Source organism: Sinohyriopsis cumingii, chromosome 19 (genome assembly GCF_028554795.1).
Source record: "Sinohyriopsis cumingii isolate HCF-2022 chromosome 19, ASM2855479v2, whole genome shotgun sequence".
In the NCBI taxonomy this organism is placed as follows: domain Eukaryota; kingdom Metazoa; phylum Mollusca; class Bivalvia; order Unionida; family Unionidae; genus Sinohyriopsis; species Sinohyriopsis cumingii.
The window spans coordinates 3,769,065-3,796,252 of record NC_142979.1 but is presented as its reverse complement, the minus strand read 5'-3'; the positions used below and the strand labels follow the sequence as shown (position 1 = coordinate 3,796,252).

Below are 27,188 nucleotides of genomic sequence, written 5' to 3'. Positions count from 1 at the left end.
TTATGCACATACCATGACCTGAATAAGATCAATATTATGCATGTACCATGACCTGAATAAGATCAATATTATGCATGTATCATGACCTGAATAAAATCGAGTTATGCTTGTATCATGACCTGAATAAGATCAATGCTCTGCTTGTACCATGATCTGAATAAGATTGATATCATGCATGTATCATGATCTGAATAAGATCGAGCTGTGCATGTATCATGACCTGAATAAGATCAATGTTATGCATGTACCATGACCTGAATAAGATCAAGTTATGCATGTATCATGACCTGAATAAGATCAATGCTATGCATGTACCATGACCTGAATAAGATCAATGTTATGCATGTACCATGACGTGAATAAGATCAATGTTATGCATGTACCATGACCTGAATAAGATCGATGTTATGCATACACCATGACCTGAATAAGATTAATATTATGCATGTATCATGATCTGAATAAGATCAAGTTATGCATGTATCATGACCTGAATAAGATCAGTGTTATGCATGTACCATGACCTGAATAAGATCAATGTTCTGCATGTACCATGACCTGAATAAGATCGATGTTATGCATACACCATGACCTGAATAAGATTAATATTATGCATGTATCATGATCTGAATAAGATCAAGTTATGCATGTACCATGACCTCATTAAGATCGAGTTATGCATGTACCATGACCTGAATAAGATCAATGTTATGCATGTACCATGACCTGAATAAGATCAATGTTATGCATGTACCATGACCTGAATAAGATCAATATTATGCATACACCATGACCTGAATAAGATTAATATTATGTATGTATCATGATCTGAATAAGATCAAGTTATGCATGTATCCTGACCTGAATAAGATCAGTGTTATGCATGTACCATGATTTGAATAAGATCAGTACTATGCATGTATCATGACCTGAATAAGATCAATGTTATGCATGTATCATGATCAGAATAAGATCAAGTTATGCATGTATCATGACCTGAATAAAATCAATATTATGCATGTATCATGACCTGAATAAGATTAATATTATGCATGTATCATGACCTGAATAAGATCAATGTTATGCATGTATCATGACCTGAATAAAATCAATATTATGCATGTATCATGAACTGAATAAGATTAATATTATACATGTATCATGATCTGAATAAGATCAAGTTATGCATGTACCATGACCTCATTAAGATCGAGTTATGCATGTACCATGACCTGAATAAGATCAATGTTATGCATGTACCATGACCTGAATAAGATCAATGTTATGCATGTACCATGACCTGAATAAGATCAATATTATGCATACACCATGACCTGAATAAGATTAATATTATGTATGTATCATGATCTGAATAAGATCAAGTTATGCATGTATCCTGACCTGAATAAGATCAGTGTTATGCATGTACCATGATTTGAATAAGATCAGTACTATGCATGTATCATGACCTGAATAAGATCAATGTTATGCATGTATCATGATCAGAATAAGATCAAGTTATGCATGTATCATGACCTGAATAAAATCAATATTATGCATGTATCATGACCTGAATAAGATTAATATTATGCATGTATCATGACCTGAATAAGATCAATGTTATGCATGTATCATGACCTGAATAAAATCAATATTATGCATGTATCATGACCTGAATAAGATTAATATTATGCATGTATCATGACCTGAATAAGATTAATATTATGCATGTATCATGACCTGAATAAGATCAATGTTATGTATGTATCATGACCTGAATAAGATTAATATTATGCATGTACCATGACCTGAATAAGGTCAATGTTATGCATGTATCATGACCTGAATAAAATCGAGTTATGCATGTATAATGACCTGAATAAGATCAGTGTTATGCATGTATCATGATCTGAAAGCAGCTGATGCTGCAGCAGTTCTGTAAGAATGAGCTTTGAATTTAGACGTATCAATTCCTGATTGTTCTAAAACCATTTTTAACCACCTTGCATTAATACTAGATGTCTCAACTCTATAGGAACAATAAGATACCAGAACTGAGTAGATTTCCAAAGATATTTAGTCCCGTCAAGATAATGCAACAAAGTATGCATAGCACAAAACTTCTCATCCTTATAATGTAGTAGTTCCAACTGGAAATTCTTACCTTGTCTTCAAGTTTTCAGCAAATCCGAAACATTGAATACTGATTTATCTGCCATACAAGTCATGTTATATAAATTCAAAGATTTTAGAGTTTGTGCTCTTGGAGCTGTAGATAAAGCAATAAGAGCAACCAGCTTCATTGTTAATGACCTTAAAGATATAGTTTCCAAGGGAAAAAGGGTGAACAGGTATTTTAAGACTAGGTTTACATCCCAAGTGTCAACTTATCTTGATTTGGTGGACTTTTGTTTAACACTCCTTTCAAGTATCTATTAATCAACAAACGGTTGAGGTACCACATTATCAAGCATTCTCAAAGTAGAAAGTAATACTGCCTTTTGAGTATTGATGGCGCTATAAGACTTACCTTCGCTTACCAAAGAATCTTAGTATGAAATAACTGTTACCTTGGAGACACAAAAGGGATTAATTTCCCTGATCTTACACCAAAAATTCTTTTTTTCCATGCCAAATTATATTGTTTAGTTGTTCTTGGTCTCCATGAATTGTTAATGATTTCCACAGCTGTTGGAAGTCCTTGGTTTTGTAGCAATCTCCTGATACAGCCACTGCAACTAATGATAGGGTCTTCCCTAGAGAATGAGTTTGACCATTGTGTGAAAGAGTCAGTATATTTTTGTGCCATAGAAGTCTAATTGGAAGAGAAATTAAACATGACAAGAGTAAAGGAAACCAGGATTGTGGTGTCCAACATGGAACAATTAAGAGTGCTTTACTAACATTATCAGCAATAATTTTATTCAATATTTTCCCAACAAGATTAAAAAGGGAGAAAATGTATGGGATTCAATCATGCCAGGAGAAAGAAAAGGTATCAGTTTTAAAAGCACCTGGTTCAGGAAACCACGAGGTGAACTTCTTTAACTGACAGTTTCATCTAGATGCAAAAAAGATCTATGTCTGGGACAAAAGTCTGTGCACACAATCTTTAAAAATTTCATTCTTTAGCATCCATTCAGTGGAGCCAGAAAAGTTCCTTGACGGATAATCTGCCTGCATATTATATTTGCCAGCAATACGGACTGCAGATATGAATATTTCCCTTTCCAAGCACCATTCCCAAATTTGTCTGGCTAGCTGATTTAACTGAATTGATGCCATTCCGTCTATATTATTAATGTACAAGATAGCACATATGTTGTCATACTGAATCTCAATATGGACATTTTTGTCATCTGAATGAAGAGCTTGTAAGGCATAAGAAATTGCTAACAACTCTAGGTAATTTATGGAAAAAATGGCCTCACTCTTGTCCCATCTATCAGAGATTGATCTGTTTGAATCAAGTTCATAAGCTCCCCACCCTGAGAGTGATGCATCAGTTTGAATAGTAAAAGCAATCTTGTCTTGTCTGATAGATTTCCCATTCCTGTCTGCAACATTTAGATACCACCATTTAAGTTCCTGGACACTTTGTCAAGATAGCTGTACTGTACTATCAAAATATTTGTTTTCACTAAGGCCTTTTATTTTATCATGTTCCTAATACCTGTAATGCATTGTGGCTTTCAGGATTGCATAAAAGGCATTAATAAGCATACCAATAAATGATGCCGACTCTTGTACTCTAACATACTTTCTATCAGTGATTTTCTTGGCAAAAACATGGATCTTTTCCACTTTCTTCTCAGTAAGAAAAACCTTAAACTGTACAGAGTCTAACACAAAACCGAAAAAGGTAATTCGTTGAGATGGAATAAGCACTGATTTTTCGAGATTGATAATGAAACCAACAGATTTTTATGTCTCAATCATAGTCCATGTGTTTTGCAAGCAAATGTAACTATCACCATCCAAATTCAATGAGGCATCAATATAATAGGAACACCTAGTGCACTGCTGTCTAAACCAAGCATAAATGGGTTTTGGGATCTTAGTGAAAACTCTCGGAGCAGAGGAAAGCCCAGAAGGTAAACATGCAAACTGAAAAAGTTGACCGTTCCAAGTAAACTTCAGAAATTTCTGATAATCTTTATGTATTGGAATACTAAAATAAGCATCCTTTAGATCAATAGAAGTAAAGAAATCATTTTTCTGGATGAGATCTAAAACAGTCTGAAATGTTTCTTGCTTAAAATGTTTATAATGAACAAATTTATTCAACTGTTTCAGGATCATAACTGCTGTCATTTTCCATTAGGTTTGGGAACAATGAAAATTTTAGAAAAAGAAATTGATTACTCACATGTGGATGGAACTATAGCTCCTATGCATAGAAGTTTTGTGATTTCATTGGATATAATGATTCTCTGCTCATTTGAAAAGAGAAATTCCTTTTGGAAAAAAGGACTGGAAAGGATATCAGACTATTTTGTAACCTGAAACTGTTTGCAAAATCCACGGATCACAAATAAATTTAATCCATATAGCATAACAGTGTTAAGTTTTCCCACAGAACTTAACCTCTCTATAGATTTTAATTTGTGGACTCATTTGGGGGACTAGTATAGGCAGGTCTCCTTGCTCAATTGGAATTTTGGTATAGATACCTGTACGTATTTTGAGCACTCTACCACCATGGCCTCTATGGAAACCTCTGTGAATGTGGGCAACATTTTCTTTTGCAAGTGCAAACCCAGTGTCACATCTTTTAACTTCTTTGATGACATCGTCCCCAAAAGCCTGGATGTTATGGGGTTATGAATATTACAAAGATTTGAATATTTCCTTTTCAAATGTGGTTGAATCATATACCTCCTTCTTAGGGAGACATGATATTGCGACTGACCGATAAGGGTAGTAGCATCTGAAATTAGGATCTTTGCTTTTTCATTAGTGGCAATCTGAGACTTTAGTAATTCTGTTAATTTGACAATTAGCTTAATGCCTGCAGCAACAAGATTTTGTTTATCCCTAAAGGCTTTGTCATAAGAGTGAACTCGTTTGTTAAGGTCATTCCAGACTTCCTGATTGACAAGTGGGGGACCCAACTTACCAGTTTTCTGGGATCTTGTACTTCTGTACAATTTCATCTGTTGCACATAAAAAATTGCATGCAGTATTAATCAGCTCTGCTAAGGATTTAGGTATTGGCTCTTTTTTGGGGAATTTTCAGTTTGGGTAGCTGCCACATATTATCAGCATTTGTAGTAGAAATACAGTTGTAATCAGGCTGCAAAGTATCAAACAATGCCCCATTTATTTTTCCACATAAAGAAATTGGCTTTAGTTGTCTACTTGCATCACCCTCTGCTGGGGTAACATCAACATCGCTATATGGCCCTACATTTTCAACATCTACATATAATTCAGGTTAGCTTTCAACAAAAAGGGCATCAATTTCATTGTCATCTGCCATAACAGGCTGCATTTGATTTAGGCCTAATTTTTTCTTCAAAATCTCAATATCTGTTTCCGACAGGTTCTTTTTGTCTATGAGACTGTACGTCCTCGACTGTCCGACATTTTTTGCTACTTTATTCGCCATAACATGCTTGCGTTTTGCCACTTTCTGAACTTTAGTCACAACAGACTTCAATTTTTTCTCTTTATTTTTCTGGTTTTTTTTGCTTCATAACTTTAATATCTCTCTTTTGAGGAACTTACCTCAACTTCACAAAAGGCTGCAATGTCCTCGGGCTTCAAGGTTGGTAACTGAGAGGACTTCATCCTCCTCAGTAGCCATTACAAATAAACAAAAAGAAAATATCATAAATAACACTTATAGCTTGGAATACATCATAAGCTGTTACAACACCACCAAAATATGCGCCTATTATTGTCCTTACTGCTCTCCTACAACAGTTGAACACCAGAATAACTATGAGATACCTCATTTGGCTCCAGGCTTGTTTATATAGGATACTTCAGGTGACACATCATGTGACTGGTAAAAGAGTTTCATTTTCTTTGAATAGTGCCTGTTCCCACCAATGACAGAGTAACGTGCTATGTATACATATGAGGTCGAAGGCTTTACGGAAAATAATGATTTGTTATGATTTATGGGGAGAACCTTGTTAAACAGGTCAATAACCCTACCTTGTTAAACAGGTCACAATCCCTGTGTTTGTAAAAAAAAAATCATTGTTGTTATTTCGATAGCCTCTGTATGTCTTGTGTCCTTTACTCTGACTCCTCATAAAACCCCAGGTTGGAATTTCGACAAACTTGGTATTTTACTAAATTGGCATTATGGAACTCATCTGCAAGAGGGATCTCGTTTTTCACTTCCTCTCATCAGTTCCTTGGATTGGTTTTAAAAAGTCTTAGATGAACTTAAATTTTAATTAAAGTGACAGTTTCAAATATCAAAGCTCTGGAAATATTGTGAAATGTTGTTGGCTACTAGCTCTGTCAAGCTGTAGATTAGTGGACTGTAACCTAAGGGTTGTGAGTTCTTACCTTCCCAAACTAGCCTGTGATGTCTGACTTTTCGTGTACATGGGGAAGGCACTTGTGCCCAATCCTCTGCATGATATAGCCATTAGTGTGTTCAAAATGCTGTTAAAACTAACCAATCAATGATCAGATTGTGATCGCTGGGTCACAGTTCAGTTGGTAGGGAATAGTCAGACCTGGGGATTCGTGTATTTTGAATTGCATCTTCAGCTTTCTCGATCTGGAGTAATTATTTGAAAAAAGTAATTTGCAAACGTTTCTGATCCAAATGATCTTTGTAATCTATAATTGTGGTAATATAATAAAAATAGGGTCTATTCCAGTTGAGGCATAGAAGTGATTGTTGTATGATTATTATTTACTCATGAGTATTTGCAGTTTTTTTGTCCCTTGTGATGAATAAAGAATAGTTATGTTTTAAGAGCATTAAAAATACTGCAAGAATCACAATATATGCAAAATGGTTGTGCAACATGTGTTTTCATTCAGTAGCTGGTACAGACCATCTAACTGGATTTAAACCATTTTTCAGTCTTCATCACTCTGGTGGCCTAGTGGTTTGAGCATCTGCCTTGGATGTGGGAGGTCACAGGTTGGAACCCCGGCTGAGTCATACCAAAGTCTGATAAAAATGGTATTAGCAGCTGCCACACTTGGCGCTTGCCATTAAGAGATTAGTGCTAGGAATGGTTGGCCTAGTGTCAGGATAATGTGACTGGGTGGGGCATGATGCTACATGTCTGCAGCATGATGCCTCAGAGCTAACCATCACTGCCATACTGCAGACATCATAGCAATATGAATAAAAAATTGTTAAAGCTACATTAAAAATCCAAATCACACACATACACACACACACACATAAGCACACACAGACACACACAGAATCTTCATCAATGTCAAACCACACTATACATTTTTTATGTTATATTTTGAAACAAAAGTGGAACAAAGATAATAGCTGTAACCCTGTTGGAATACAATGAGCACATATTCTAGGTCACATTGTAACATGTAACTTGTATAGATGTCAAGGGGTTATGGTGGGGAATTCAATAGAATTTGGTTTATCACTTGCTCTGCCACTTTGAAAACAGTGGCATATAAATGACATCTTGTACTGTGAATCTTGCCATTGAAAGGGAATATTGGAGGTAGAATGGTATGTGAAGTGTCCTTTTTAGTTTTATGGCTCATACATGTATTACATACCATGCCACAAATCACAGCAACATTACTGCATAGATCATCGTTTACTAGGGTTATATTTACTGGTATCATAGCAACATTAGCATACATCATCATTTACTTGGGTTATATTTACTGGTATCATAGCAACATTACTGCATAGATCATCGTTTACTAGGGTTATATTTACTGGTATCATAGCAACATTAGCATAGATCATCATTTACTAGGGTTATATTTACTGGTATCATAGCAACATTACTGCATAGATCATTGTTTACTAGGGTTATATTTACTGGTATCATAGCAACATTACTGCATAGATCATTGTTTACTAGGGTTAAATTTACTGGTATCGTGCAACATTACTGCATAGATCATCGTTTACTAGGGTTATATTTACTGGTATCATAGCAACATTACTGCATAGATCATTGTTTACTAGGGTTATATTTACTGGTATCATAGCAACATTACTGCATAGATCATTGTTTACTGGGGTTATATTTATTGGTATCATAGCAACATTACTGCATAGATCATTGGTATGGAAAACTGGAGGAAATTCCTTAGAAAATATTTTCAGTTTGTTACAATAATTGCCTTTAGCTAGAAAGATGATGCAGTGTCTAAATACTAAAATAATTATTATATTAGGAGATTTCTCAATATGATGTTGGTACTTTTCTGGAAAGATTTTAAAGACACCCTTTTCCCAAACACATTGGAACAATTATTTGGGAATCTTTACTATATTATTTTCCATGTACAGGCTAGAGAAAAAGAGCTTAGAGAAAAGGTTGCCTCCCTTGAGAAGTTGATAGAAGAACTCAGGGCACAGCTTAGAGATAAAGACCAATTGATAGTGGAACTGGAGGAAAAACTGGCAGATACCGTAAGTATGATGAGTCAGGGTGAAGAAGTGAATTGATTAGTTTTTCATGGGTGTCAGTTTTTATGTCTCCCATAGGCAGAGTGCATTATGTTAACTAATCTGGTCTTCACACAACTTTAGTAGTCCATCATCTATAGTTACAAAACTATCTGAATTGCTTGCATTTGGGTTAAGAAAGAAATCTTTTGATTTCAGCCTTAAAAACACAAAGGTTAAGGTCACTGGACTGAAAAAAAGACAGCTTGTTCCATATAATGACTCAAGTTCTCCACCATCTACCTGTTATATATATATATATATATATATATATATATATATTTCAATTATATTGCCTATCTGACTTTTGACACATAAAATGCCTACCTGATTTTTGTCATTATTATAAGAAGTAATAAAAGATGTTTAATTGAATTTGAGTTAAAAACCTGACAATGTTTATGTGTTAGTGAATTATTCATTAGAATTAGTTTTCCAGAACATTTGGTTGTGTCATAGGTCAGGTGACAGTTTGTATATAAAGGGTCAGAAAGTCAAAGGTCAGTTTATATATAAAGGGTCAGAAAGTCAAAGGTCAGGACTGACAGTTTGTATATAAAGGGTCAGAAGGTGAAAGGGCATGGTGACTGATTGAAAGATGAAATATAGTTACTGCACAGTTACTAGAGTTCTCCAACATTGACAGTTACCAAACTTTTTTGATATATTGCATTTGGGCTACAGAAAAACCTCAGCAGTTTTAGCCTCAAAAGGTCAAAGTTCAGGATCACTCCGGTTGAAAGAAAACTGGTTTTAACAGAAGTAATATATAACTTGTTGATTCTGTAGCTTACTCCCATTCAGTTTTAAAAGCCTCATCCATTTAATGCAAATACAGTCTTGTACGAGTGGGGAATTATAAATAAGAAACTGTTTCCTCATGTACCTTGATTGCTCATGTGGAAAATAGTAATCTTTTTCAAAGGATGCCATGCTAATGGATGTGTTTTGAATTTGTGATGAATTGCTTGTTGTTAGTGCTTCAATGCATTGTGGTCTTCCTTCAACAAATATTGTATCTCTGTGCTACATTTGCCCTGTCTGTATTCATTTCACACACTGGCAGCTCCTCCCTTTCAGAATATTATTCTTTAAGGAACTCTGGGTTATCATGCTGTATCTATTTCTGCAGAATAATTTTTATTTTTCCACCATCAATGCTTGCAAGATTTTGTGCAAAAATCATATTGATTTTGGAATCCAAAGGCAAATTGTTTCTGCACAGTAACATTAATTCTACAGGATATACATCAGCCAACCTTTGTGGATGGCTTGTACTTTTGGGTAAGGAAAAGCCTGTTGATTTTGGGTCAAAAGGTGAGAGGTGAAAGTCAGAGACTGCAATAAGAAATATGGTTTCAGCAAAATAACATTAGTTCTACATCACAAATGTGACCCACACATTGTGGATGGCATGCAATTAGAGTGACAAAGAACCCTATTGAATTCAAGGTCAAAAGGATAAAGGTCAGAGTCATTCTGACTGGAAGAAGAATGGTTTTTGCTCAGAAATTTAAATTTTCTGCTTGAGGACTATTAAACACATGGCAGGTGTATAATGTGCTGTTTATGGTACTCTTGTTGTGGCTATGTGAAAAATTATTCTTTTGTCATTACTTGAATTCATGGTTTAGGGAAGGAGTTCTGTTGTTTACACGGAAGGATCTGTGTTCAGTAGGTCTTTGAATTTATGGTTTAGGGAAGGTGTTCTGTTGTTTCCACGGAAGGATCTGTGTTCAGTAGGTCTTTGAATTCATGGTTTAGGGAAGGAGTTCTGTTGTTTCCACGGAAGGATCTGTGTTCAGTAGGTCTTTGAATTCATGGTTAATAGCAGCCATGAAAACCAGGAAAATTGGAACTCGGTGAAAAATAGTGAATTCACCACAGTCCATGCAAGTTCCATAACCAAACATTGCTTTTCCATATACATGTTGGTGTGCATGATAAATCAATCAGAAAGCTTAACTTACCTGATTTTTCATAATGAATTAAAAAATTTTAATTAGCTTTTTAAAATGCATTCAAGCTAAAGCGGAAAGGTATAGCCCAAAAATAAGTGGATACTTGTATATTTCATGTAAAAATAGATGACAGGTATTCTGGAAAAGGTGCAGAATAAATTCATTGCTCTCGCACTATATTTATTTGTACTTTGTAAATATGTCTGTCATCTGTTCTTTTGTTCCATCACCATGCGTTATGAGACTAAAAGTATTTTAAAGGTAGTACCATGTATAAAGGTAGTACCATGTATAAAGGTACTACCATGTATAAAAGAGGTAAGTGAAATCAATCATTTAATTATTTTACTTGAAGGAAAAACACTTCAAGAAACTGTATGAAGAGGAACTGCAAAGTCATGCTGAAACAAAGTCTAACTTAAGAACTTCTCAAGATGAGGTGGCAAAACTTAAGATGCATTTGGAACAGGTCATGCAGGGAAATGCAGAGAAAATTAAACAGCTTCAAGAAGAGGTAAAACTGTCCATATGATGACAAAACTTTTCTAACAAAAAATCTCTCATTCAGCTTCAAAACTATTTTTTAGAGTTTGTAAACATCAAATTTCTTGTTAACAGATGTCTAACAAAACTTGTCATTATTTTTCTAAATGAACCAAGCTGCAGTAATGAATGCCTGGAACAAGGCCAGTTTTATTATGTCCCCTGTATGCCTACATTTATCAGTATGGTTATTTGCCTGTATGCAATTATATAAACCCAACAGCTAATCAAGACCACATGTATATGGTTCCTAGAGGATGCAGGACAAAGATGCGGCTAGTTTCATTTACATTACTTGAAATTTTGTCAAGTAAAATTTGAGAAAAAAAATTGTACTTCCATCATAAAGCAGAACAGGTCATGTGATGACTTTGCTCATAATCTGTCCATCAGTCCACTGTTCCTTATTTCATTTCTGCATAATGATGTTAGCTGTAAACTTCTACCATTGCCAAACTTTGTAACTTACTTGCATTTGGAGTGAGGAAGAAAAATATTGAATTCGGGATCAGAATGTCAAAGGTCTGGGTCTGAAATTTAAGGTATTATACTAATTAAGTTCATTGTATATTTTCTTAATTTGTCTACAATTTTAACAAAATCCAAGTGCATTAGTTATAAGTTAAGGTACACCAAGGCTATCTTACTTATGTCAGGCAAAAACATGGACAAGGCATATAAAAGAATCTGTATAGGTTATGTTGCAGTTTCCAAAAATAGTTGCATTTGAGTTAATTGATTTAAAACTTTAGTGCAAATGACAGTTCCAGAGCTTGCCAAAATTACACCTACATTGGAATTCTGCTCTAATTCCTAGAGGCTAAAGATTTTAAAGTTGCTTTTGATTTAATGCAAGTAACTTTCTTGACTGGTTATCAGATTTCCCTAGCTTCACTGAAGTCTGGTTATTTATCACCATTTACCCTGAATAATGAAAAATGTATGGAAAGTAACTATTACTTCCAATCATTTACTAATGAAAGTGTATTGAAAATGTTGTGTTTATATACTTCTTATATGACAGTGTCACTTATTCATTGACAGGTAAGATATAAAAAAAATAACAATGGTATAAATTTGACAAGTGGAAAAATCATCCCTGCTGACAGGCAGTCTGGACAGTTAACTTAAAGATGGCAGAACCCATACTGCTCTCCAACTTTGACATGGAAAAGAAGTTAAACTAAACAGTAATAATAATAATATGTAGGGCTTATAAGGTCATAAGAGACAGAGCAGTAGCTGCCCTCCCTCCCCACTTACTACCATTTAATAGGATTCAGTAACAGTTGATTTGCCTCAAAATGTAATGATACCTAGAACATGTGACATAGGTTGAACCTGTTTAATAAATTTGCTTTTTCTTTATCTGTAGCAAGATTGAAACCTACCTAGCAAGTTTGGTTGCATTTGTTACGGTATGGTTTACTCCAAATTTATCTTGCAAAGATGGCTATTTAAGTAGAGTGTCCTGTCATAACATAAATATATTAAATCAGATGTAGGCCATCTTTTTCCCCATTTTTATACTTGTTCATCTTTTAGCTTTTTCATTAACTAAATTGCTAAATTAAACTCAATGGTTTGAGTATATATTAAATATCAGAATTTTTCTTTATTAAAATTGTCTTATAAAAACTGATGATGTAAAGGTACCTGCAGATGATTTATTACACTCAATATTTATTCTACCTTCTATTTTCATTATGTGCAGCAATGATGCAAGGTTTGTCAATGGAAATGGCATTGTAAGCCTGGGGTAGAAGCGCATATAATGGGAATGACATTGCATACCTGGGTTAGAATAGCATTCAATGGAAATGGCATTGCATGCCTGGGATAGAAGGGCATTCAATGGAAATGGCATTGCATGCCTGGGCTACAAAGGAATTCAATAAAAATGGCATAGAACATTCAGTGGAAATTGCATTGCAGGCCTGGGATAGAAGGGCAGTCAGTGGAAATGGCATTGCAGGCCTGGGGTAGAAGGACATTCAATGGAAATGGCATTACACACCTGGGGCACAACAGTACATAATAACAAGGTAGACAAATCATGTGGCAATGATTTATAAATTGTTTTTTTTTTTAAATTGTGGGCTTTTGTCTCTCTTTTTCAGGCAGATAAGAAACTTGCTGAGGTGACAGCAGGAAAGGATAAGGAGATTGCTGACAAGGAACAGAAATTGAATAGACTCAAGCAACAAATGGCAGATGCTCTCAAAGGAAATTCCTGGTAAGAAGAAAGGGGGTTGTTCCCCTTTATCTGCCTTACCTATACATTTTTTGTTTAACCATTTGTTAATCTCTGACCAACTTTTAAATGAATGGGAAATGTCTTCCTGTTCTCATCTATCTGTTCTTTTGTTCCTATGTTATTTTTTTAATGAATAATTCAGTCAGTCTATAGATCACTTTAAAAAGATCAAGAAGTATCTACCTAAATATGCAGGACTCCTTTTCTATACATGTCCATATACTACTGATAATTGACTAATATTTAACTAGTAGAAGATATTGTTCTAAAGGTGAGAAAATGGAAATGGGTACCATACTAGATGCTCATCTTAAAATACCATCTGTCATTCTGTTCACAAAAAAATTCAAATTGAGATTGATTTCCACAAGACTGACCTTGTTTTTAAATGTATAGATCAGTGTATGCCTACACACATGACTGACCATGTTTTTCAATGTATAGATCAATCTATGCCTACACACATGACTGACCATGATTTTCAATGTATAGATCAAGGTATGCCTTCGCACATGGCTGACCATGTTTTTCAATGTATAGATCAAGGTATGCCTACACACATGACTGACCTTGTTTTTCAATGTATAGATCAAGGTATGCCTACACACATGACTGACCATGTTTTTCAATGTATACATCAAAGTATGCCTACACACAATACTGACCTTGTTTTTCAATGTATAGATCAAGGTATGCCTACACACATGACTGACTATGTTTTTCAATGTATAGATCAAGGTATGCCTACACACAATACTGACCTTGTTTTTCAATGTATAGATCAAGGTATGCCTACACACATGACTGACCATGTTTTTCAATGTATAGATCAAGGTATGCCTACACACAATACTGACCTTGTTTTTCAATGTATAGATCAAGGTATGCCTACACACATGACTGACTATGTTTTTCAATGTATGCCTACACACAATACTGACCTTGTTTATCAATGTATAGATCAAGGTATGCCTACACACAATACTGACCATGTTTTTCAATGTATAGATCAAGGTATGCCTACACACATGACTGACCATGTTTTTCAATGTATAGATCAAGGTTTGCCTACACACAATACTGACCTTGTTTTTCAATGTATAGATCAATGTATGCCTACACACAATACTGACCTTGTTTTTCAATGTATAGATCAAGGTATGCCTACACACATGACTGACTATGTTTTTAAATGTATAGATTAAGGTTTGCCTAAAACTCAAGACTGAATTGATTCAAGAAAAGCATAGTGTGTAGTCTTTTATGTCGGTCACATATGGAAACTTAAATAGTCCAAAACCAAATATTGATCAGTTTAAATTCAGCCTCCAGTATTCTGGTTCTGTGATTCAGAATTTGTTTCCATACAGTGCAAAATAAACTGGTGCTGTTCATAGTGAAGACAGTGTATCATGATTATGTACAACTGAGTCAGTGTTAACAACAAAAACCTGTGTGACTGTTGGTGCTGGTAATATTAGTTAATTATGGCTGTATTCGTAAATATATGTCTACACAGCAGTAAAAAAGCACTCTCAGTACAATTACCAACCTGTACTCGATGCTGTTGAGGATAAAACAATTAGCTTAGGCAAGTATGACACCATGTTAGAGGAAATGGAAAACTACCAGGAACATCAAGCATAGATATAAAACCAGAGCATTATATAGGCAGTGAAATCTGAGTGACTGTTTGCCATTGTACTGAGAACTTCATTTATGAGTCTTCACCCATCTGGTTTCACGATATCGAACTAGAATCATCACTCATATGGTTTCATAACCAAATGATTGATAAGTATTATGACAGTAATGACAATAACGGTTTTGTTTAGTTATTGATCTAGGTTGAAGTCTTGTACCCCACATGACTTTCCTTTGGCATGTTTGCCTCATGGTAACATTTGTATGTGATGTGAGACAATGCAAAATCAGGATACAATTGTTCTTAAGAAATAGGTGTGTTTTGCAGGAAGGATTTACACAAAGCTCCCGTATTAATTTGTATGTTATAATGTGTTATGTTTTGGCTAAATCAGATACATAATTAAATGTATTAATTTTTTTTACAGGTATCATTTCATGAAATGTATTATTTTTTTTACAGGTATCATTTCATGAAATATATTATTTTTTTTTACAGGTATCATTTCATGAAATCTATTAATTTTTTTTTACAGGTATCGTTTCATGAAATGTATTACTGCTCATATGCAGAAGAATAGGAATAAAACTAAGTGTTTTATGTCTGCATTAGTTTCCTTTATAATGAATATTTATAATGAATTTCATAGAGGATTTCCATAAACCTCTTTTGTTGTCAGATATTCATTTATCCTCAAAAAGTAGATGTGATGAGGATCTGTTTTAAAATGAGGCTATATAACACTTTGTGTTGTACAGAATGGGGTTGACATCTTGTGTGTATTTTCCTCAGGGAGCGACAGCAGCAGCTGGAGGAGCTGACAAAGGAACTCAGGAGGATTCAGGATGAGGCAGACAGTCTCCGCCATAAACTGAAAGTGTACAAAAGCAAGGTACAGTTTATGAGGGTGGAAAGTGTTGGATGGGTAGCAGTAGGAATGGCTAAAATAAAGTGCCAGTGTGTATAAACTAGGACCAGCAGTTACTTAAGGCATATAAGAACAGGGTGCACATGATGGCATATAACTGGAGATTGGGTCAGGTAGGGACATTTATCTTGAAGGGATGTAATTAGTGCCATAAAAAGTGAACTGATAGTCTCTAGGATAAAATATAAACCTGTGGGAACAAAGTACAGTTATGAATGTACTGGGGATGGGGGCATTGGATGTCAAGAACACCAACCTGAAGAATTGGATAGAACACCAATGACATGCTCAGTTTGCATTTCCTGTGGTGTTGGGTTAGTCTGGATCTGTGGTGTTGGATGAATCTCGATCTGTGGTGTTGTGTGAATCTAGATCTGGTGTTGGGTGAATCTAGATCTGTGGTGTTGGGTGAATCTAGATCTGTGGTGTTGGGTCAGTCTGGATCTGTGGTGTTGGGTGAATCTTGATCTGTGGTGTTGGGTGAATCTAGATCTGTGGTGTTGGTTGAATCTAGATCTGTGGTGTTGGGTGAATCTAGCTCTGTGGTGCTGGGTGAATCTAGATCTGTGGTGTTGGGTGAATCTAGATCTGTGGTGTTGGATGAATCTAGATATTTGGTGTTGGTTGAATCTAGATCTGTGGTGTTGGTTGAATCTAGATCTGTGGTGTTGGGTGAATCTAGATCTGTGGTGTTGGGTGAATCTAGATCTGTGGTGTTGGGTGAATCTAGATCTGTGGTGTTGGGTGAATCTAGATGTGTGGTGTTGGGTGAATCTAGATCTGTGGTGTTGGGTCAATCTGGATCTGTGCTGAGGCAAGGATTTTTGGTTGCCTATCAAAGACTGGTTGTTTTTCTTTGCATGTTCATTGAAGAAAAAAACATTTGGAATGTGATGGATAGGGTTTGTTTGATGTTTTGAATATTAGCCATATTGAGGATAGAAATTTGCAAATGGAGTAACTCCTTCTACGGGAACAAAATGTTGTGTAAAGTTCAGCTGATAGAAACCTATGTATTCATATAAGCTTGCTGGCAGGCAAATCCACAGTGCCAGCTGTTTTACCAAAACTTTGTCCCATGGTAATTTTTTTCCCAGAGTGGGACTTCATTAGCCCACACAAAAAAACACAGAAAATATATAGCTTTCATTGTGCACAACCAGTGCACAGGATACAAGAGTAACAAAAAATACCAATCATTTATCTGAATTTTTATTTTGTTAAAGCTATCTCTGGCTTATATACTCCATTGCTTATATGTAAAATTGAAATGAGTGGAAGATTATATATAAATATATTTGCCATTTTATATTATATTTATGGAGTCAAACTCGTATTTATTAATCTTATCACTACTTACACAGATTGTCTCATATTTTTTCATCCCAGTGGTACAGAACTGCAGATTTGGGTATGTCTTGCTTTTTCTTATGCATCATGCCCTACATAGTCTTACAAAAGATGTGTCACAGAGATGATTACAACATACATGTATACTAGAATCAAATTTTTTTTCTTGACATTTCAAATGCTGTTTGAATATCAGATAGTTAATTAAATATGGTCAAACTACAATTTTGGTGATAGAAATGCATCTTCATTTCAGTCTTCCTGTGCAAATTGTGCAGAGAATGCTGCCAAGATGGACAAAGCTGTAGCAGTTGTTAAGGATAAGGACATTCAAATAAAAGAAATGAACCAGCTTCTGGCTAAATTTGAAAAACAGCTGAGTCAGCAAGATCAGTTACTAAAGACTTGGGCAGAGAGCAAGGGTCACAAGGTTACAACATTCCCCAAATGATCTGTGATTGTGACCTGGCTGTGAATGTATTTTTCTTGCAAGGGAGACAATTATTAGCATAGTCGGTGAGACTAGATTGTCTACCTTTTGATCCATCAACTCGAACTTGATTCAGGTGCCATTTTTAAAAACGGTATCAGATTTTGTACATTTTACATATTCATTTACTATGGTGATCTTGAAGAATTTTCAACAGATAGCTGTAGGTATAACAGGAAAGGTAGTAAAGGCATGAATGTCAGAAAATGACATCTTCCAGATCCTTGGATTGACAGTGGAGATCATTCTCAATACCTTTCTCGCAAAAGAGTCACAGCTATGCAGTGAGATAAAGTTTAAGTATAGTGAAACCTGGATATAAAGAACATTCAAAGAACAAGACAAACCTTTCTTTTATATTCATGGCCAGTATTGACAGTGTGCTTTACAATTTGTACAGCTCTGATTGAGTGTTGCATAAAAGACCAAAAAGTAGAGGTTCCTAAGGACAACACGTTTAATTGTTCTGGGAAAATGTACAGCATTGTTTCCTTTAATAACAATGAAATTCTGACAATGTCAGAATCAAGTAGCAGTGAAAATAAACAAGTGTAAAATAGTTAAAAACTGGACAAGAATTATACTGAAATATTAATACACCAACATGCTTTTGGATTTTTAATCCTGGTCATCGACAAATTTTAAATTAAAATTACAAAAGAGATTCATTTTAACATAAGATCATATAAGGTCAAAGGTCAGCACATGTTATTTGAATTCAACAGTGACTTTGAGTGAGATATTGATATCAAATGGTCATTGTTTTAAATGATAGGTAAGAAATGAATTGGATTAGGTTGTGTAACAGTAAAACAAAAAAACAATGAAACTGATATTATTTGATAATGATTATATCATTAGGTCTTCGTACATATTGTGCAAGTTTCAACATCATCTTTAAAATTATCACCATCATCTTTAAAACTATCACCATCATCAGTTTAAAGTTAACAGCATCATCTTTAAAATTGTCACAAAAATCATCAGTTTAAAATTATCACCGTCAAAAAAAAAGTTTTTAACAGTGTAAATTATTTTTCATAACTGTATTTAGATTACAAGTCCAGCAAGTCCTTTTGCAAACATACTATATGTAGATTACAAGTCCAGCAAGTCCTTTTGCAAACATACTATATGACATTTGATAAAGTCTTTATTGTGATTTTGTCTTTCCATAAATCATGATCTTCAATACTGACAAAATATGATGTACATATTCTTCTGTACATTTCGTCTTACAGTCAAACATTGATTATCAGTACATCCCTGCGTGGGTTCGAGTCTAGGATTCGGCCAATGTGGGTATGTGAGAAAGCTTGCCAGTAGCTTCTCGTGGGTCGGTGGTTCTTTCCGGGGTTTTCCCGGGTTCTTCCTCCACCATTAATACTGGCCGCCATGTATAGCCTATTGTGTGCTGAAAAATGGCATTAAACCCTACAACAACAACAACAACAACATTATCAGTACATCATTTGATAGGACTTCATATGAATCTGGACTAAGGAACAACCTCTGAACCCACAGCTTGTTCTTTATACAGTACACACACAAAGAGAACTGACCATGCTATATATGTGTGGTGTAGAGTTTATTGGGTGTGGTTTATTTATATACACAAATGTCATTTTAATACTGTTGTACTATACTTACCAGATGTAAACTTACTCAACATCACAGGCACCAGTTTGGGTCTGTTTGGCCATTTTTTGGATTATAATATTTATCAGACTTTATCCCAGAAGGACTCATTCCAAGTGGCAACATAGTATGTCCTAAATCAGTTTCATACCTGCCATATTCTCAGACAGTGTTTGGGAATTTTTGAAACTCAAAATATGTGTTTTGAGGTACCAGTGGGGGTCAGTTCATGTCATCCCCAGTTTCCCATATCTGCCCAGAATTGGCTCAGGTATGTTGTTTCATTGTCAGAGCATGGTAGCTCCTGAAGTGGGGTGAGTATGTAGTCTTCAGTCACTCCACCAGAGAGGCAGGCTTGTCCTCTTGAACACCGCAAATCTAACGACTATATCTACAACTGAAACAAGATAAAGTCATCTTTCTTCTAAAAGAAAAGCAGCTTATTTGATTTGGTGAAAATGTATTTATACATACAGAGTATGCAAATTCCAAGATGTAATTCTACTGCATTTTTAAAATTATTTAGGGAACTATAAATGTTTTTGGTTTGCTTTGTTGTAATTTTTCTTGTGTTGTATATTTTAATTAACAAATTGTTCAGTAATCATTTGAAGTGCTTTCAGTATTAGAAATTTAATAATAACAAAGTATATGTGGATATCAGTCTTTGTTAGAGGATTCAAGATGACAGTCAGTGTTAGAGGATTCAAGATATCAATCATTGATAGAGAATTCAAGATGTCAGTCATAGATAGAAGATTCAAGATGTCATTGTTTGAGAATTCAAGATGTCAGTCGTTGATAGATGATTTAAGATGTCAGTCAATATTAGAGAATTCAAGATGTCAGTCATTGATAGAAGATTCAAGATGTCATTGTTTGAGAATTCAAGATGTCAGTCAATGTTAGAGGATTCAAGATGTCAGTCATAGATAGAAGATTCAAGATGTCATTGTTTGAGAATTCAAGATGTCAGTCATTGATAGATGATTTAAGATGTCAGTCAGTGTTAGAGAATTCAAGATGTCAGTCATTGATAGAAGATTCAAGATGTCATTGTTTGAGAATTCAAGATGTCAGTCAATGTTAGAGGATTCAAGATGTGAGTCATAGATAGAAGATTCAAGATGTCATTGTTTGAGAATTCAAGATGTCAGTCATTGACAGGAGATTCAAGATGTCATTGTTTGAGAATTCAAGATGTCAGTCAATGTTAGAGGATTCAAGATGTCAGTCATAGATAGAAGATTCAAGATGTCATTGTTTGAGAATTCAAGATGTCAGTCAATGTTAGAGGATTCAAGATGTCAGTCATAGATAGAAGATTCAAGATGTCATTGTTTGAGAATTCAAGATGTCAGTCATTGATAGAAGATTCAAGATGTCATTGTTTGAGAATTCAAGATGTCAGTCAGTGTTTGAGGATTCAAGATGTTAGTCTTTGTTAGAATATTCAGAAAACTCAAGGTATTTAAGGTACTGCCTTTGAATAGAAATTTGGTGAACAGTTGGATGGTTACCCTGCTATATCCAGTATATTATAGTTATTATTAGAGAGGAAGGGGAGATGCAGTTGCTTATTTTTTTTAACAAATTTGTTCATGTTTAAGCAACTAGTTCAAATTGCAGTGTTTTAAAGAAGATACTTCCAGAGTTAGTTTTAACCTTTTAATTCAAACTTTGGATAGATAATAGTTAGAGTTATTTAAAAAAAATGGTGTAACCATAATGAACATGAATCACAGAATGCAAAATAAATAGAAGCTTATTCATATTTAAAAGAAAAGTTAATAAAGAAGTCCATGATAGGCTTCAAACAGCTGCTGTCCATTGCTAAATACAAAATTGTTTTACCTTTATACCATCAGCCTACAGTGGTAATGCCATTCTTATATTTTGGATAAGATAAAGGATTGGAACTTCCACCATTGTACAGAAAGGTTTTGTCATGTGGTTGACATTTAGTTGATTAATTGACTCCACTCCATAAGTCATTCCTACGATGAAGGCCTTGTGATAAGGTCAAAAGCTAAGGAGTCATAACTATTATGCTACAGAAAGGTATCTATTCTTCATTTCGTTGACTAAAAATATCTATTTACCTTGAATTAAACTTATTCATGATTGGCAGCTAGGTCTGTATGTAAGTCCTGAAGCTCAGGACTAGACATTTCTCTGCAAGGTCCGTATCTGAGTAAGTCCTATTGCTCAGGACTAGACATTTCTCTGCAAGGTCTGTATATGATTAAGTTGGTTACAGATTGCATGCTTAGGTTTATGCTTGTAAATTATTTAGGAATCTCTTTTAAAAGACATACCTTGTTTTCTTGTAAATAACAAGTTCATAATACAGATGGAGGCAACAGAGCTCTCTGCACTCTTTTGCAAAATGAATTGTTTTGCAGGATTTGTGCTTATACAGTTTAGAATGATCCAGACATTTTTTTAAGATAAGGATCGCTGTTGGAACCAACATGCCTGGATTTTCTTTATTTCATTTTATTTCCATGTCCTTTTTCTGGTGTTATCAACAATACTGTAGGTAAAGAAATGACAAAAGTTGCACAGAATTAACAAAAATAAGACAAAACAGGTGTACAGTATGCTGAAGACAAAATCAGCCACTCAGATAACTAGATAAAAGACATGGGCACTGGTTCCAATGCCGTGAAAAAGTATGCAAGGCTTTTAAAATGCTTAGATGTGACTGTTGTTGCCAAAACTGCATTAATTAGACAATGCATTTACGAATTTCTATTCAGTCATGTAAACCAATAAATTGTCATTAATATACTATTATTTGTTTTTATTATGTTGGAGATTTTGTGATCGGTATTGACCATGGATATTTAAATGCATACCTATCTACCTACCTCGGTACCCACTGATTTACCTACCTACTAATGAGTAATACACATGTTACATCTGTAAAAAGAAAAATTGTATTTTAGCAAATAGCATATCTTATATGTAAAGCTCAGTCACAGGGTAATATTTGGAATGAATGCCGTCCATGATTTTAGTGATTATTTCTAAATGGAAATACACTGTATAGTTACTGTGATAGAATTATACTCCAGCTGTCTGAGGCATAAAGGTTGTTTTCTTGATTTTATATAAAATTATCAGATTACTGTTTTCTGGTCTTTATGTATATCTTAAAAAGCATTTGCCCTATTTATGATTTTTAGAGCTATTTTGATCTTTTATTCACTGTTTTCAATTTTATATGCCCAATTTTACATTAGCATCTAGTTGATATGACCATAAACCACATCGTGCCATTATGCTTGCGACAGCTTTTGTTTTATATTTAGTCATTCATGGTATGTCTCCCTGGAAAGGGAATGAGGATATATGTAGTTGTTTTTGTAAAATATTTTTAAAACTGGTGACAGTGTTCTCACATAATGTTCAGTTGAATAGTAAATAGTTAGCAGGTACATGTATATCTAATATAGTGTTCTCAAGACATAGATAATTACATGTGCTTTGTTGTGCTAATTTTTGTTTCTCAAGACATAGATAATTACATGTGCTTTGTTGTGCTAATTTTTGTATTATCAGTATGGTGTTACTTGATGTTTATTTACCACTTACTGTAACAAAGTATTGAAAGCATTTTTCAAGTGTTAGGTCAGGGTTCTCAAACTCAAACTACCCTGAGAGCTTCATGAGGGCATTTTCATTGGCCCAAGGGCTGCACCACCTTTGTTATTTCTCACGACACCTTGGGACGCCAATCATTTTGCAGGCCACAGGATATGGCATGGTGGGTCGCATGTTTAAGACCCCTGTGTTAGGTTTCAGAATCTATGGATGTTCTCATTTATATAAATATTTTGAACTTGACCATAAATGCATTGTGTACAACTGATGTTCATTCATTACTATGTAATGCATAGAATTGTATTTAAACCACAGGATTTGTAGGAGATTACAGACAGGACCGTAATTATGTGTGCTGCTTCTTTTCTTCTTGTCTGTTATAATTATATGTTGTAAAAGTCAATCAAAATTCCATACCGAATTTCTCCTGTGACGTAACCATGATCAAAACTAAGCCCCCATCCACATGCACACTTTTTGAAAATTATATTAGGCTGGCCCCATTGGTCTTTTTATTTGGAGAAATAGATTACATGTAAAATTATATTAGGCTGGCCCCATTGGTCTTTTTATTGGAGAAATAGGTTACATGTAAAATTATATTAGGCTGGCCCCATTGGTCTCTTTATTGGAGAAATAGGTTACATGTAAAATTATATTAGGCTGGCCCCATTGGTCTTTTTATTGGAGAAATAGGTTACATGTAAAATTATATTAGGCTGGTCCCATTGGTCATTTTATTGGAGAAATAGGTTACATGTAAAATTATATTAGGCTGGCCCCATTGGTCTTTTTATTGGAGAAATAGGTTACATGTAAAATTATATTAGGCTGGCCCCATTGGTCTTTTTATTGGAGAAATAGGTTACATGTTATATTATATTAGGCTGGCCACATTGGTCTTTTTATTGGAGAAATAGGTTAAATGTAAAAGAAATTACTAGGTGTATCTGGAGAGCTGTAGCTACCTTAATTAATCTGTAATTAATTAGTTTGCAATGTAATTCCTGTCATGTTCATCATTTTCTTTGGTATATCATTCCTAAATTCATCATTGTGAAAACAATACTTTTTTGCCCGAGATTGTATTTTCAGGTTGTTTCTGTAAATAAAGTTCTTTTCTTTTTCTTATGTTAGCATCTAAACCTCAGGACTTGTTGCAAAATGTTAGGGTGACCAACATTTCCACACCCATCTATATGATTTGTGTCAGATGCTGTTAGTATCTCACACTCACATAGAAAAAAACTGTTTAGTTCGCTAGTCAAAGACCAGGTGATCCTGCAGCGTGTTCTTGCAAGCATTGTCTGTGTAATATGCTTCCTGTCAGCCTGCTATAAATGGCGTTAAACCCTACAACAAAGCCTGCTATAAACTTTTGTGGAGAACAGTTTATGAATGCAGTTAAATGAAACCAGATTTCATACAGATGCAATAGTTTCAAATCTGATGCACATAAAACTTGTGTCATAAATTGATGATGGTTCCAAAGTTACATATAACTGGAAAATTACATTTGCAGTTTTTTTTTCTTTGATGGTCTTCTTTATTTCTATGTTAATTTATCAACAATCCTATATTGTTATCTGTGTTATTGATTTCTTATTATATGTCATACCTTTGTGAATATTGTCCCATATTTATTTTATTTATTCAGAAGTATTTATGAATTCATCTACATTTAGCAGTATTATTACAGTAATGGTAGAGTTGACTCCACCATGTTTTTTATTTTTACTTGTGATAGAAAACATTTTTGTTTCTTCAAGAAGTGTACAAGTATTGTAAAAACAAGAAATGAGTTCAATAAATCTTTTTAAAAAATTGTATGCTTATAACATTTTGTGATATATAGTATACTTAATTGAAGAAGGTAACGTGCTTCATCTAGAAATTAATTATGGAACAAGATTTTAATTACCAAAACCTATGATGTTCCTTTTCAGGCTTTTGTGAGAAAAAGAACAGGGCTAAACATTTTCCTGTTTTGTGCAGCCTTACAATTTAACTGCAGCTGAGTGCAAAAATATTTTTGTTTCAAATTCTTTTAAATTCCTACAAACCTGTAAGTCTTTTTAATGATCAATTAAAAATGGATTTGTTCCATTCAGATCTATTGGAAGATATTTTTCTTTAGAATAATATAATATACTTTAACTTTGGAGAAAATTTGCATGAAATATTCAAAGACAGAACAATAAAAACTCATTCTTAATGTGTTGGATACTTTTTTATTTAATTTCATCAGCTACTTTTCATTTTCATATGTAATTAGTACTATCACTATCTTTTATATTGTGTTTTGTAAAATTATTCATAGAAAGGTAATCTACTGAGAAAACAGATAACCTTACACTTGCTAACAGATGCATGTTTAAAATATATTCATAGATAAAGACAATATTAGTGTCAGTGTTTCTTATATGTTCAGGAATGACATTGATGTATTGTGTACCCTTAAATATCTAAATTGTGCAACTAAATTTATTTCCTACAAGTACCGATGAGAAATAGAGGCAAGTTTTAGAATTTCAACCTTGGATATATTTTTGGGATATGTAAAGTAGAATATTGATTGTAAAAATCCTCATAATATAATATTTTTTTATAATTCAAAACTTCAGTAAATTTCAGTGCAAACCAATAGCAGATTTAGTTGTAAAAATAATCTACCTTGTGCACTCTTCTGTGTAAGAAGATGCATTTTGTAGTAGCATGAAGTCAAATTCAACTGCAAATGTACAGACCCAGATCTGCCATTGCATAATGCATTTGAGATCTGGGTCTCTTCAATTTGTTAGGAGTAATCAGCAACAGAAACCTTGGTCTGCCTGCACATTATGTGACAGCAGATCAGCATCTGTGTTATTTACGGTTGGAATTCACTTATAAGCAAGTATATATGGTATTTTATGACATTATGTCAGCTCAGTATAACTTACATGCCACAGAGAGAAAAAAATTCAAATTTAATTAAGGAATAGGAAAGAACATTTTTTGTCATTTTCACTGTTTTTTTCTTTTGTTTTGTCTTTTAAGGTTTAATGATTATTTTAGGAATTGACTAAACCATTCTAGATAGTACAAATTCTTTCCATACAAATTCCAGGATGTTTGTTCAATAAAACATGTAGCTAACCAGATTTTTTGTTACTTTTTGCTTATAGATATTTAAGTATTGTACTGCATTTTTTAGATCTTATTTGTTACTAAATTTGGTGAATAATGTGTACATGTACATGTATTCGACTTAGAGTGATTAAGTTGTGAATGTTTGAGCCATGTGAGTTAGACTAAAGTGATTTACCCAGAGTTTAACATATATACTCTACATTCCTGCAATAGATGAATAGATACATGAAATAAAATAATTACTAAACAGTTTTTCCTCCTTGTAATTTCCATCCATTATTTATTTATTACCTATTTCAATTTGTTTATTTGTTTGTTACTTATAGTAATTTAATGATAAGTAAATATAAAGGTAACACAAAAAAGCCTTTATCAGCAGTATAGGTCAACCTTTTACAATTAAATTGAAATCAAGATGTACTTATAATAAGTGAACTGAGAGGTATTGGTAAAGGTTAATATTCCGACAACCTTTGTTATTCCCGATCCACATATTTTAAGTATGGTAACCTATCTGAATATCCATAAGCACTGTATTTCAAGTTAGGGAGAATAATCATTAGAAACAATGTTTCAAATGAAGTTTTTATGCGGGAGGTCATGGGTTCGATCCCCAGCCGAGCCATACCAAAGACTTACAAAAATGGTACTAACAGCTGCCTTGCTTGGCGCTCAGCATTAAGAGGTTAGTGTTAGGACTGGTCAACCTGGTGTCAGGATAATGTGACTGGGTGGGACATCATGCTACATGTCTGTGGCATAATGCCCCAGTGATAGATAGATATCACTATAAACAGTCACACTGCAGACATCGTAGCGATATGACTGAAAAATTGTTAAAGCTATGTTAATATTCCAAATCACACACACACACACACTCAAATGAAGTTTTTAACTTTCATTTTGTGAAAGCTGTAATTTTATTGGTGAATTAATAGGTCAGCATCACCTGACCTTGTATTGGTGCCTGTCAGATCTCCTTTGTGTCTGT

General features: G+C 34.2%; 1 protein-coding gene across 1 annotated transcript in view; it reads left to right on the top strand.

Moving 5' to 3' along the window:
- Positions 1-26,449, top strand: part of LOC149775072 (uncharacterized) — a 40,668-nt gene extending 14,219 nt beyond the window's left edge. The window contains exons 3-7 of the mRNA XM_089943094.1: positions 8,486-8,608; positions 10,961-11,119; positions 13,269-13,384; positions 15,843-15,942; positions 17,585-26,449. Coding sequence (XP_089799220.1) covers positions 8,486-8,608; positions 10,961-11,119; positions 13,269-13,384; positions 15,843-15,942; positions 17,585-17,779 — 693 coding nt within the window. The 3' untranslated portion in view covers positions 17,780-26,449. The remainder of the gene's footprint in view (positions 1-8,485; positions 8,609-10,960; positions 11,120-13,268; positions 13,385-15,842; positions 15,943-17,584) is intronic.
- Positions 26,450-27,188: the final 739 nt, after the last annotated feature.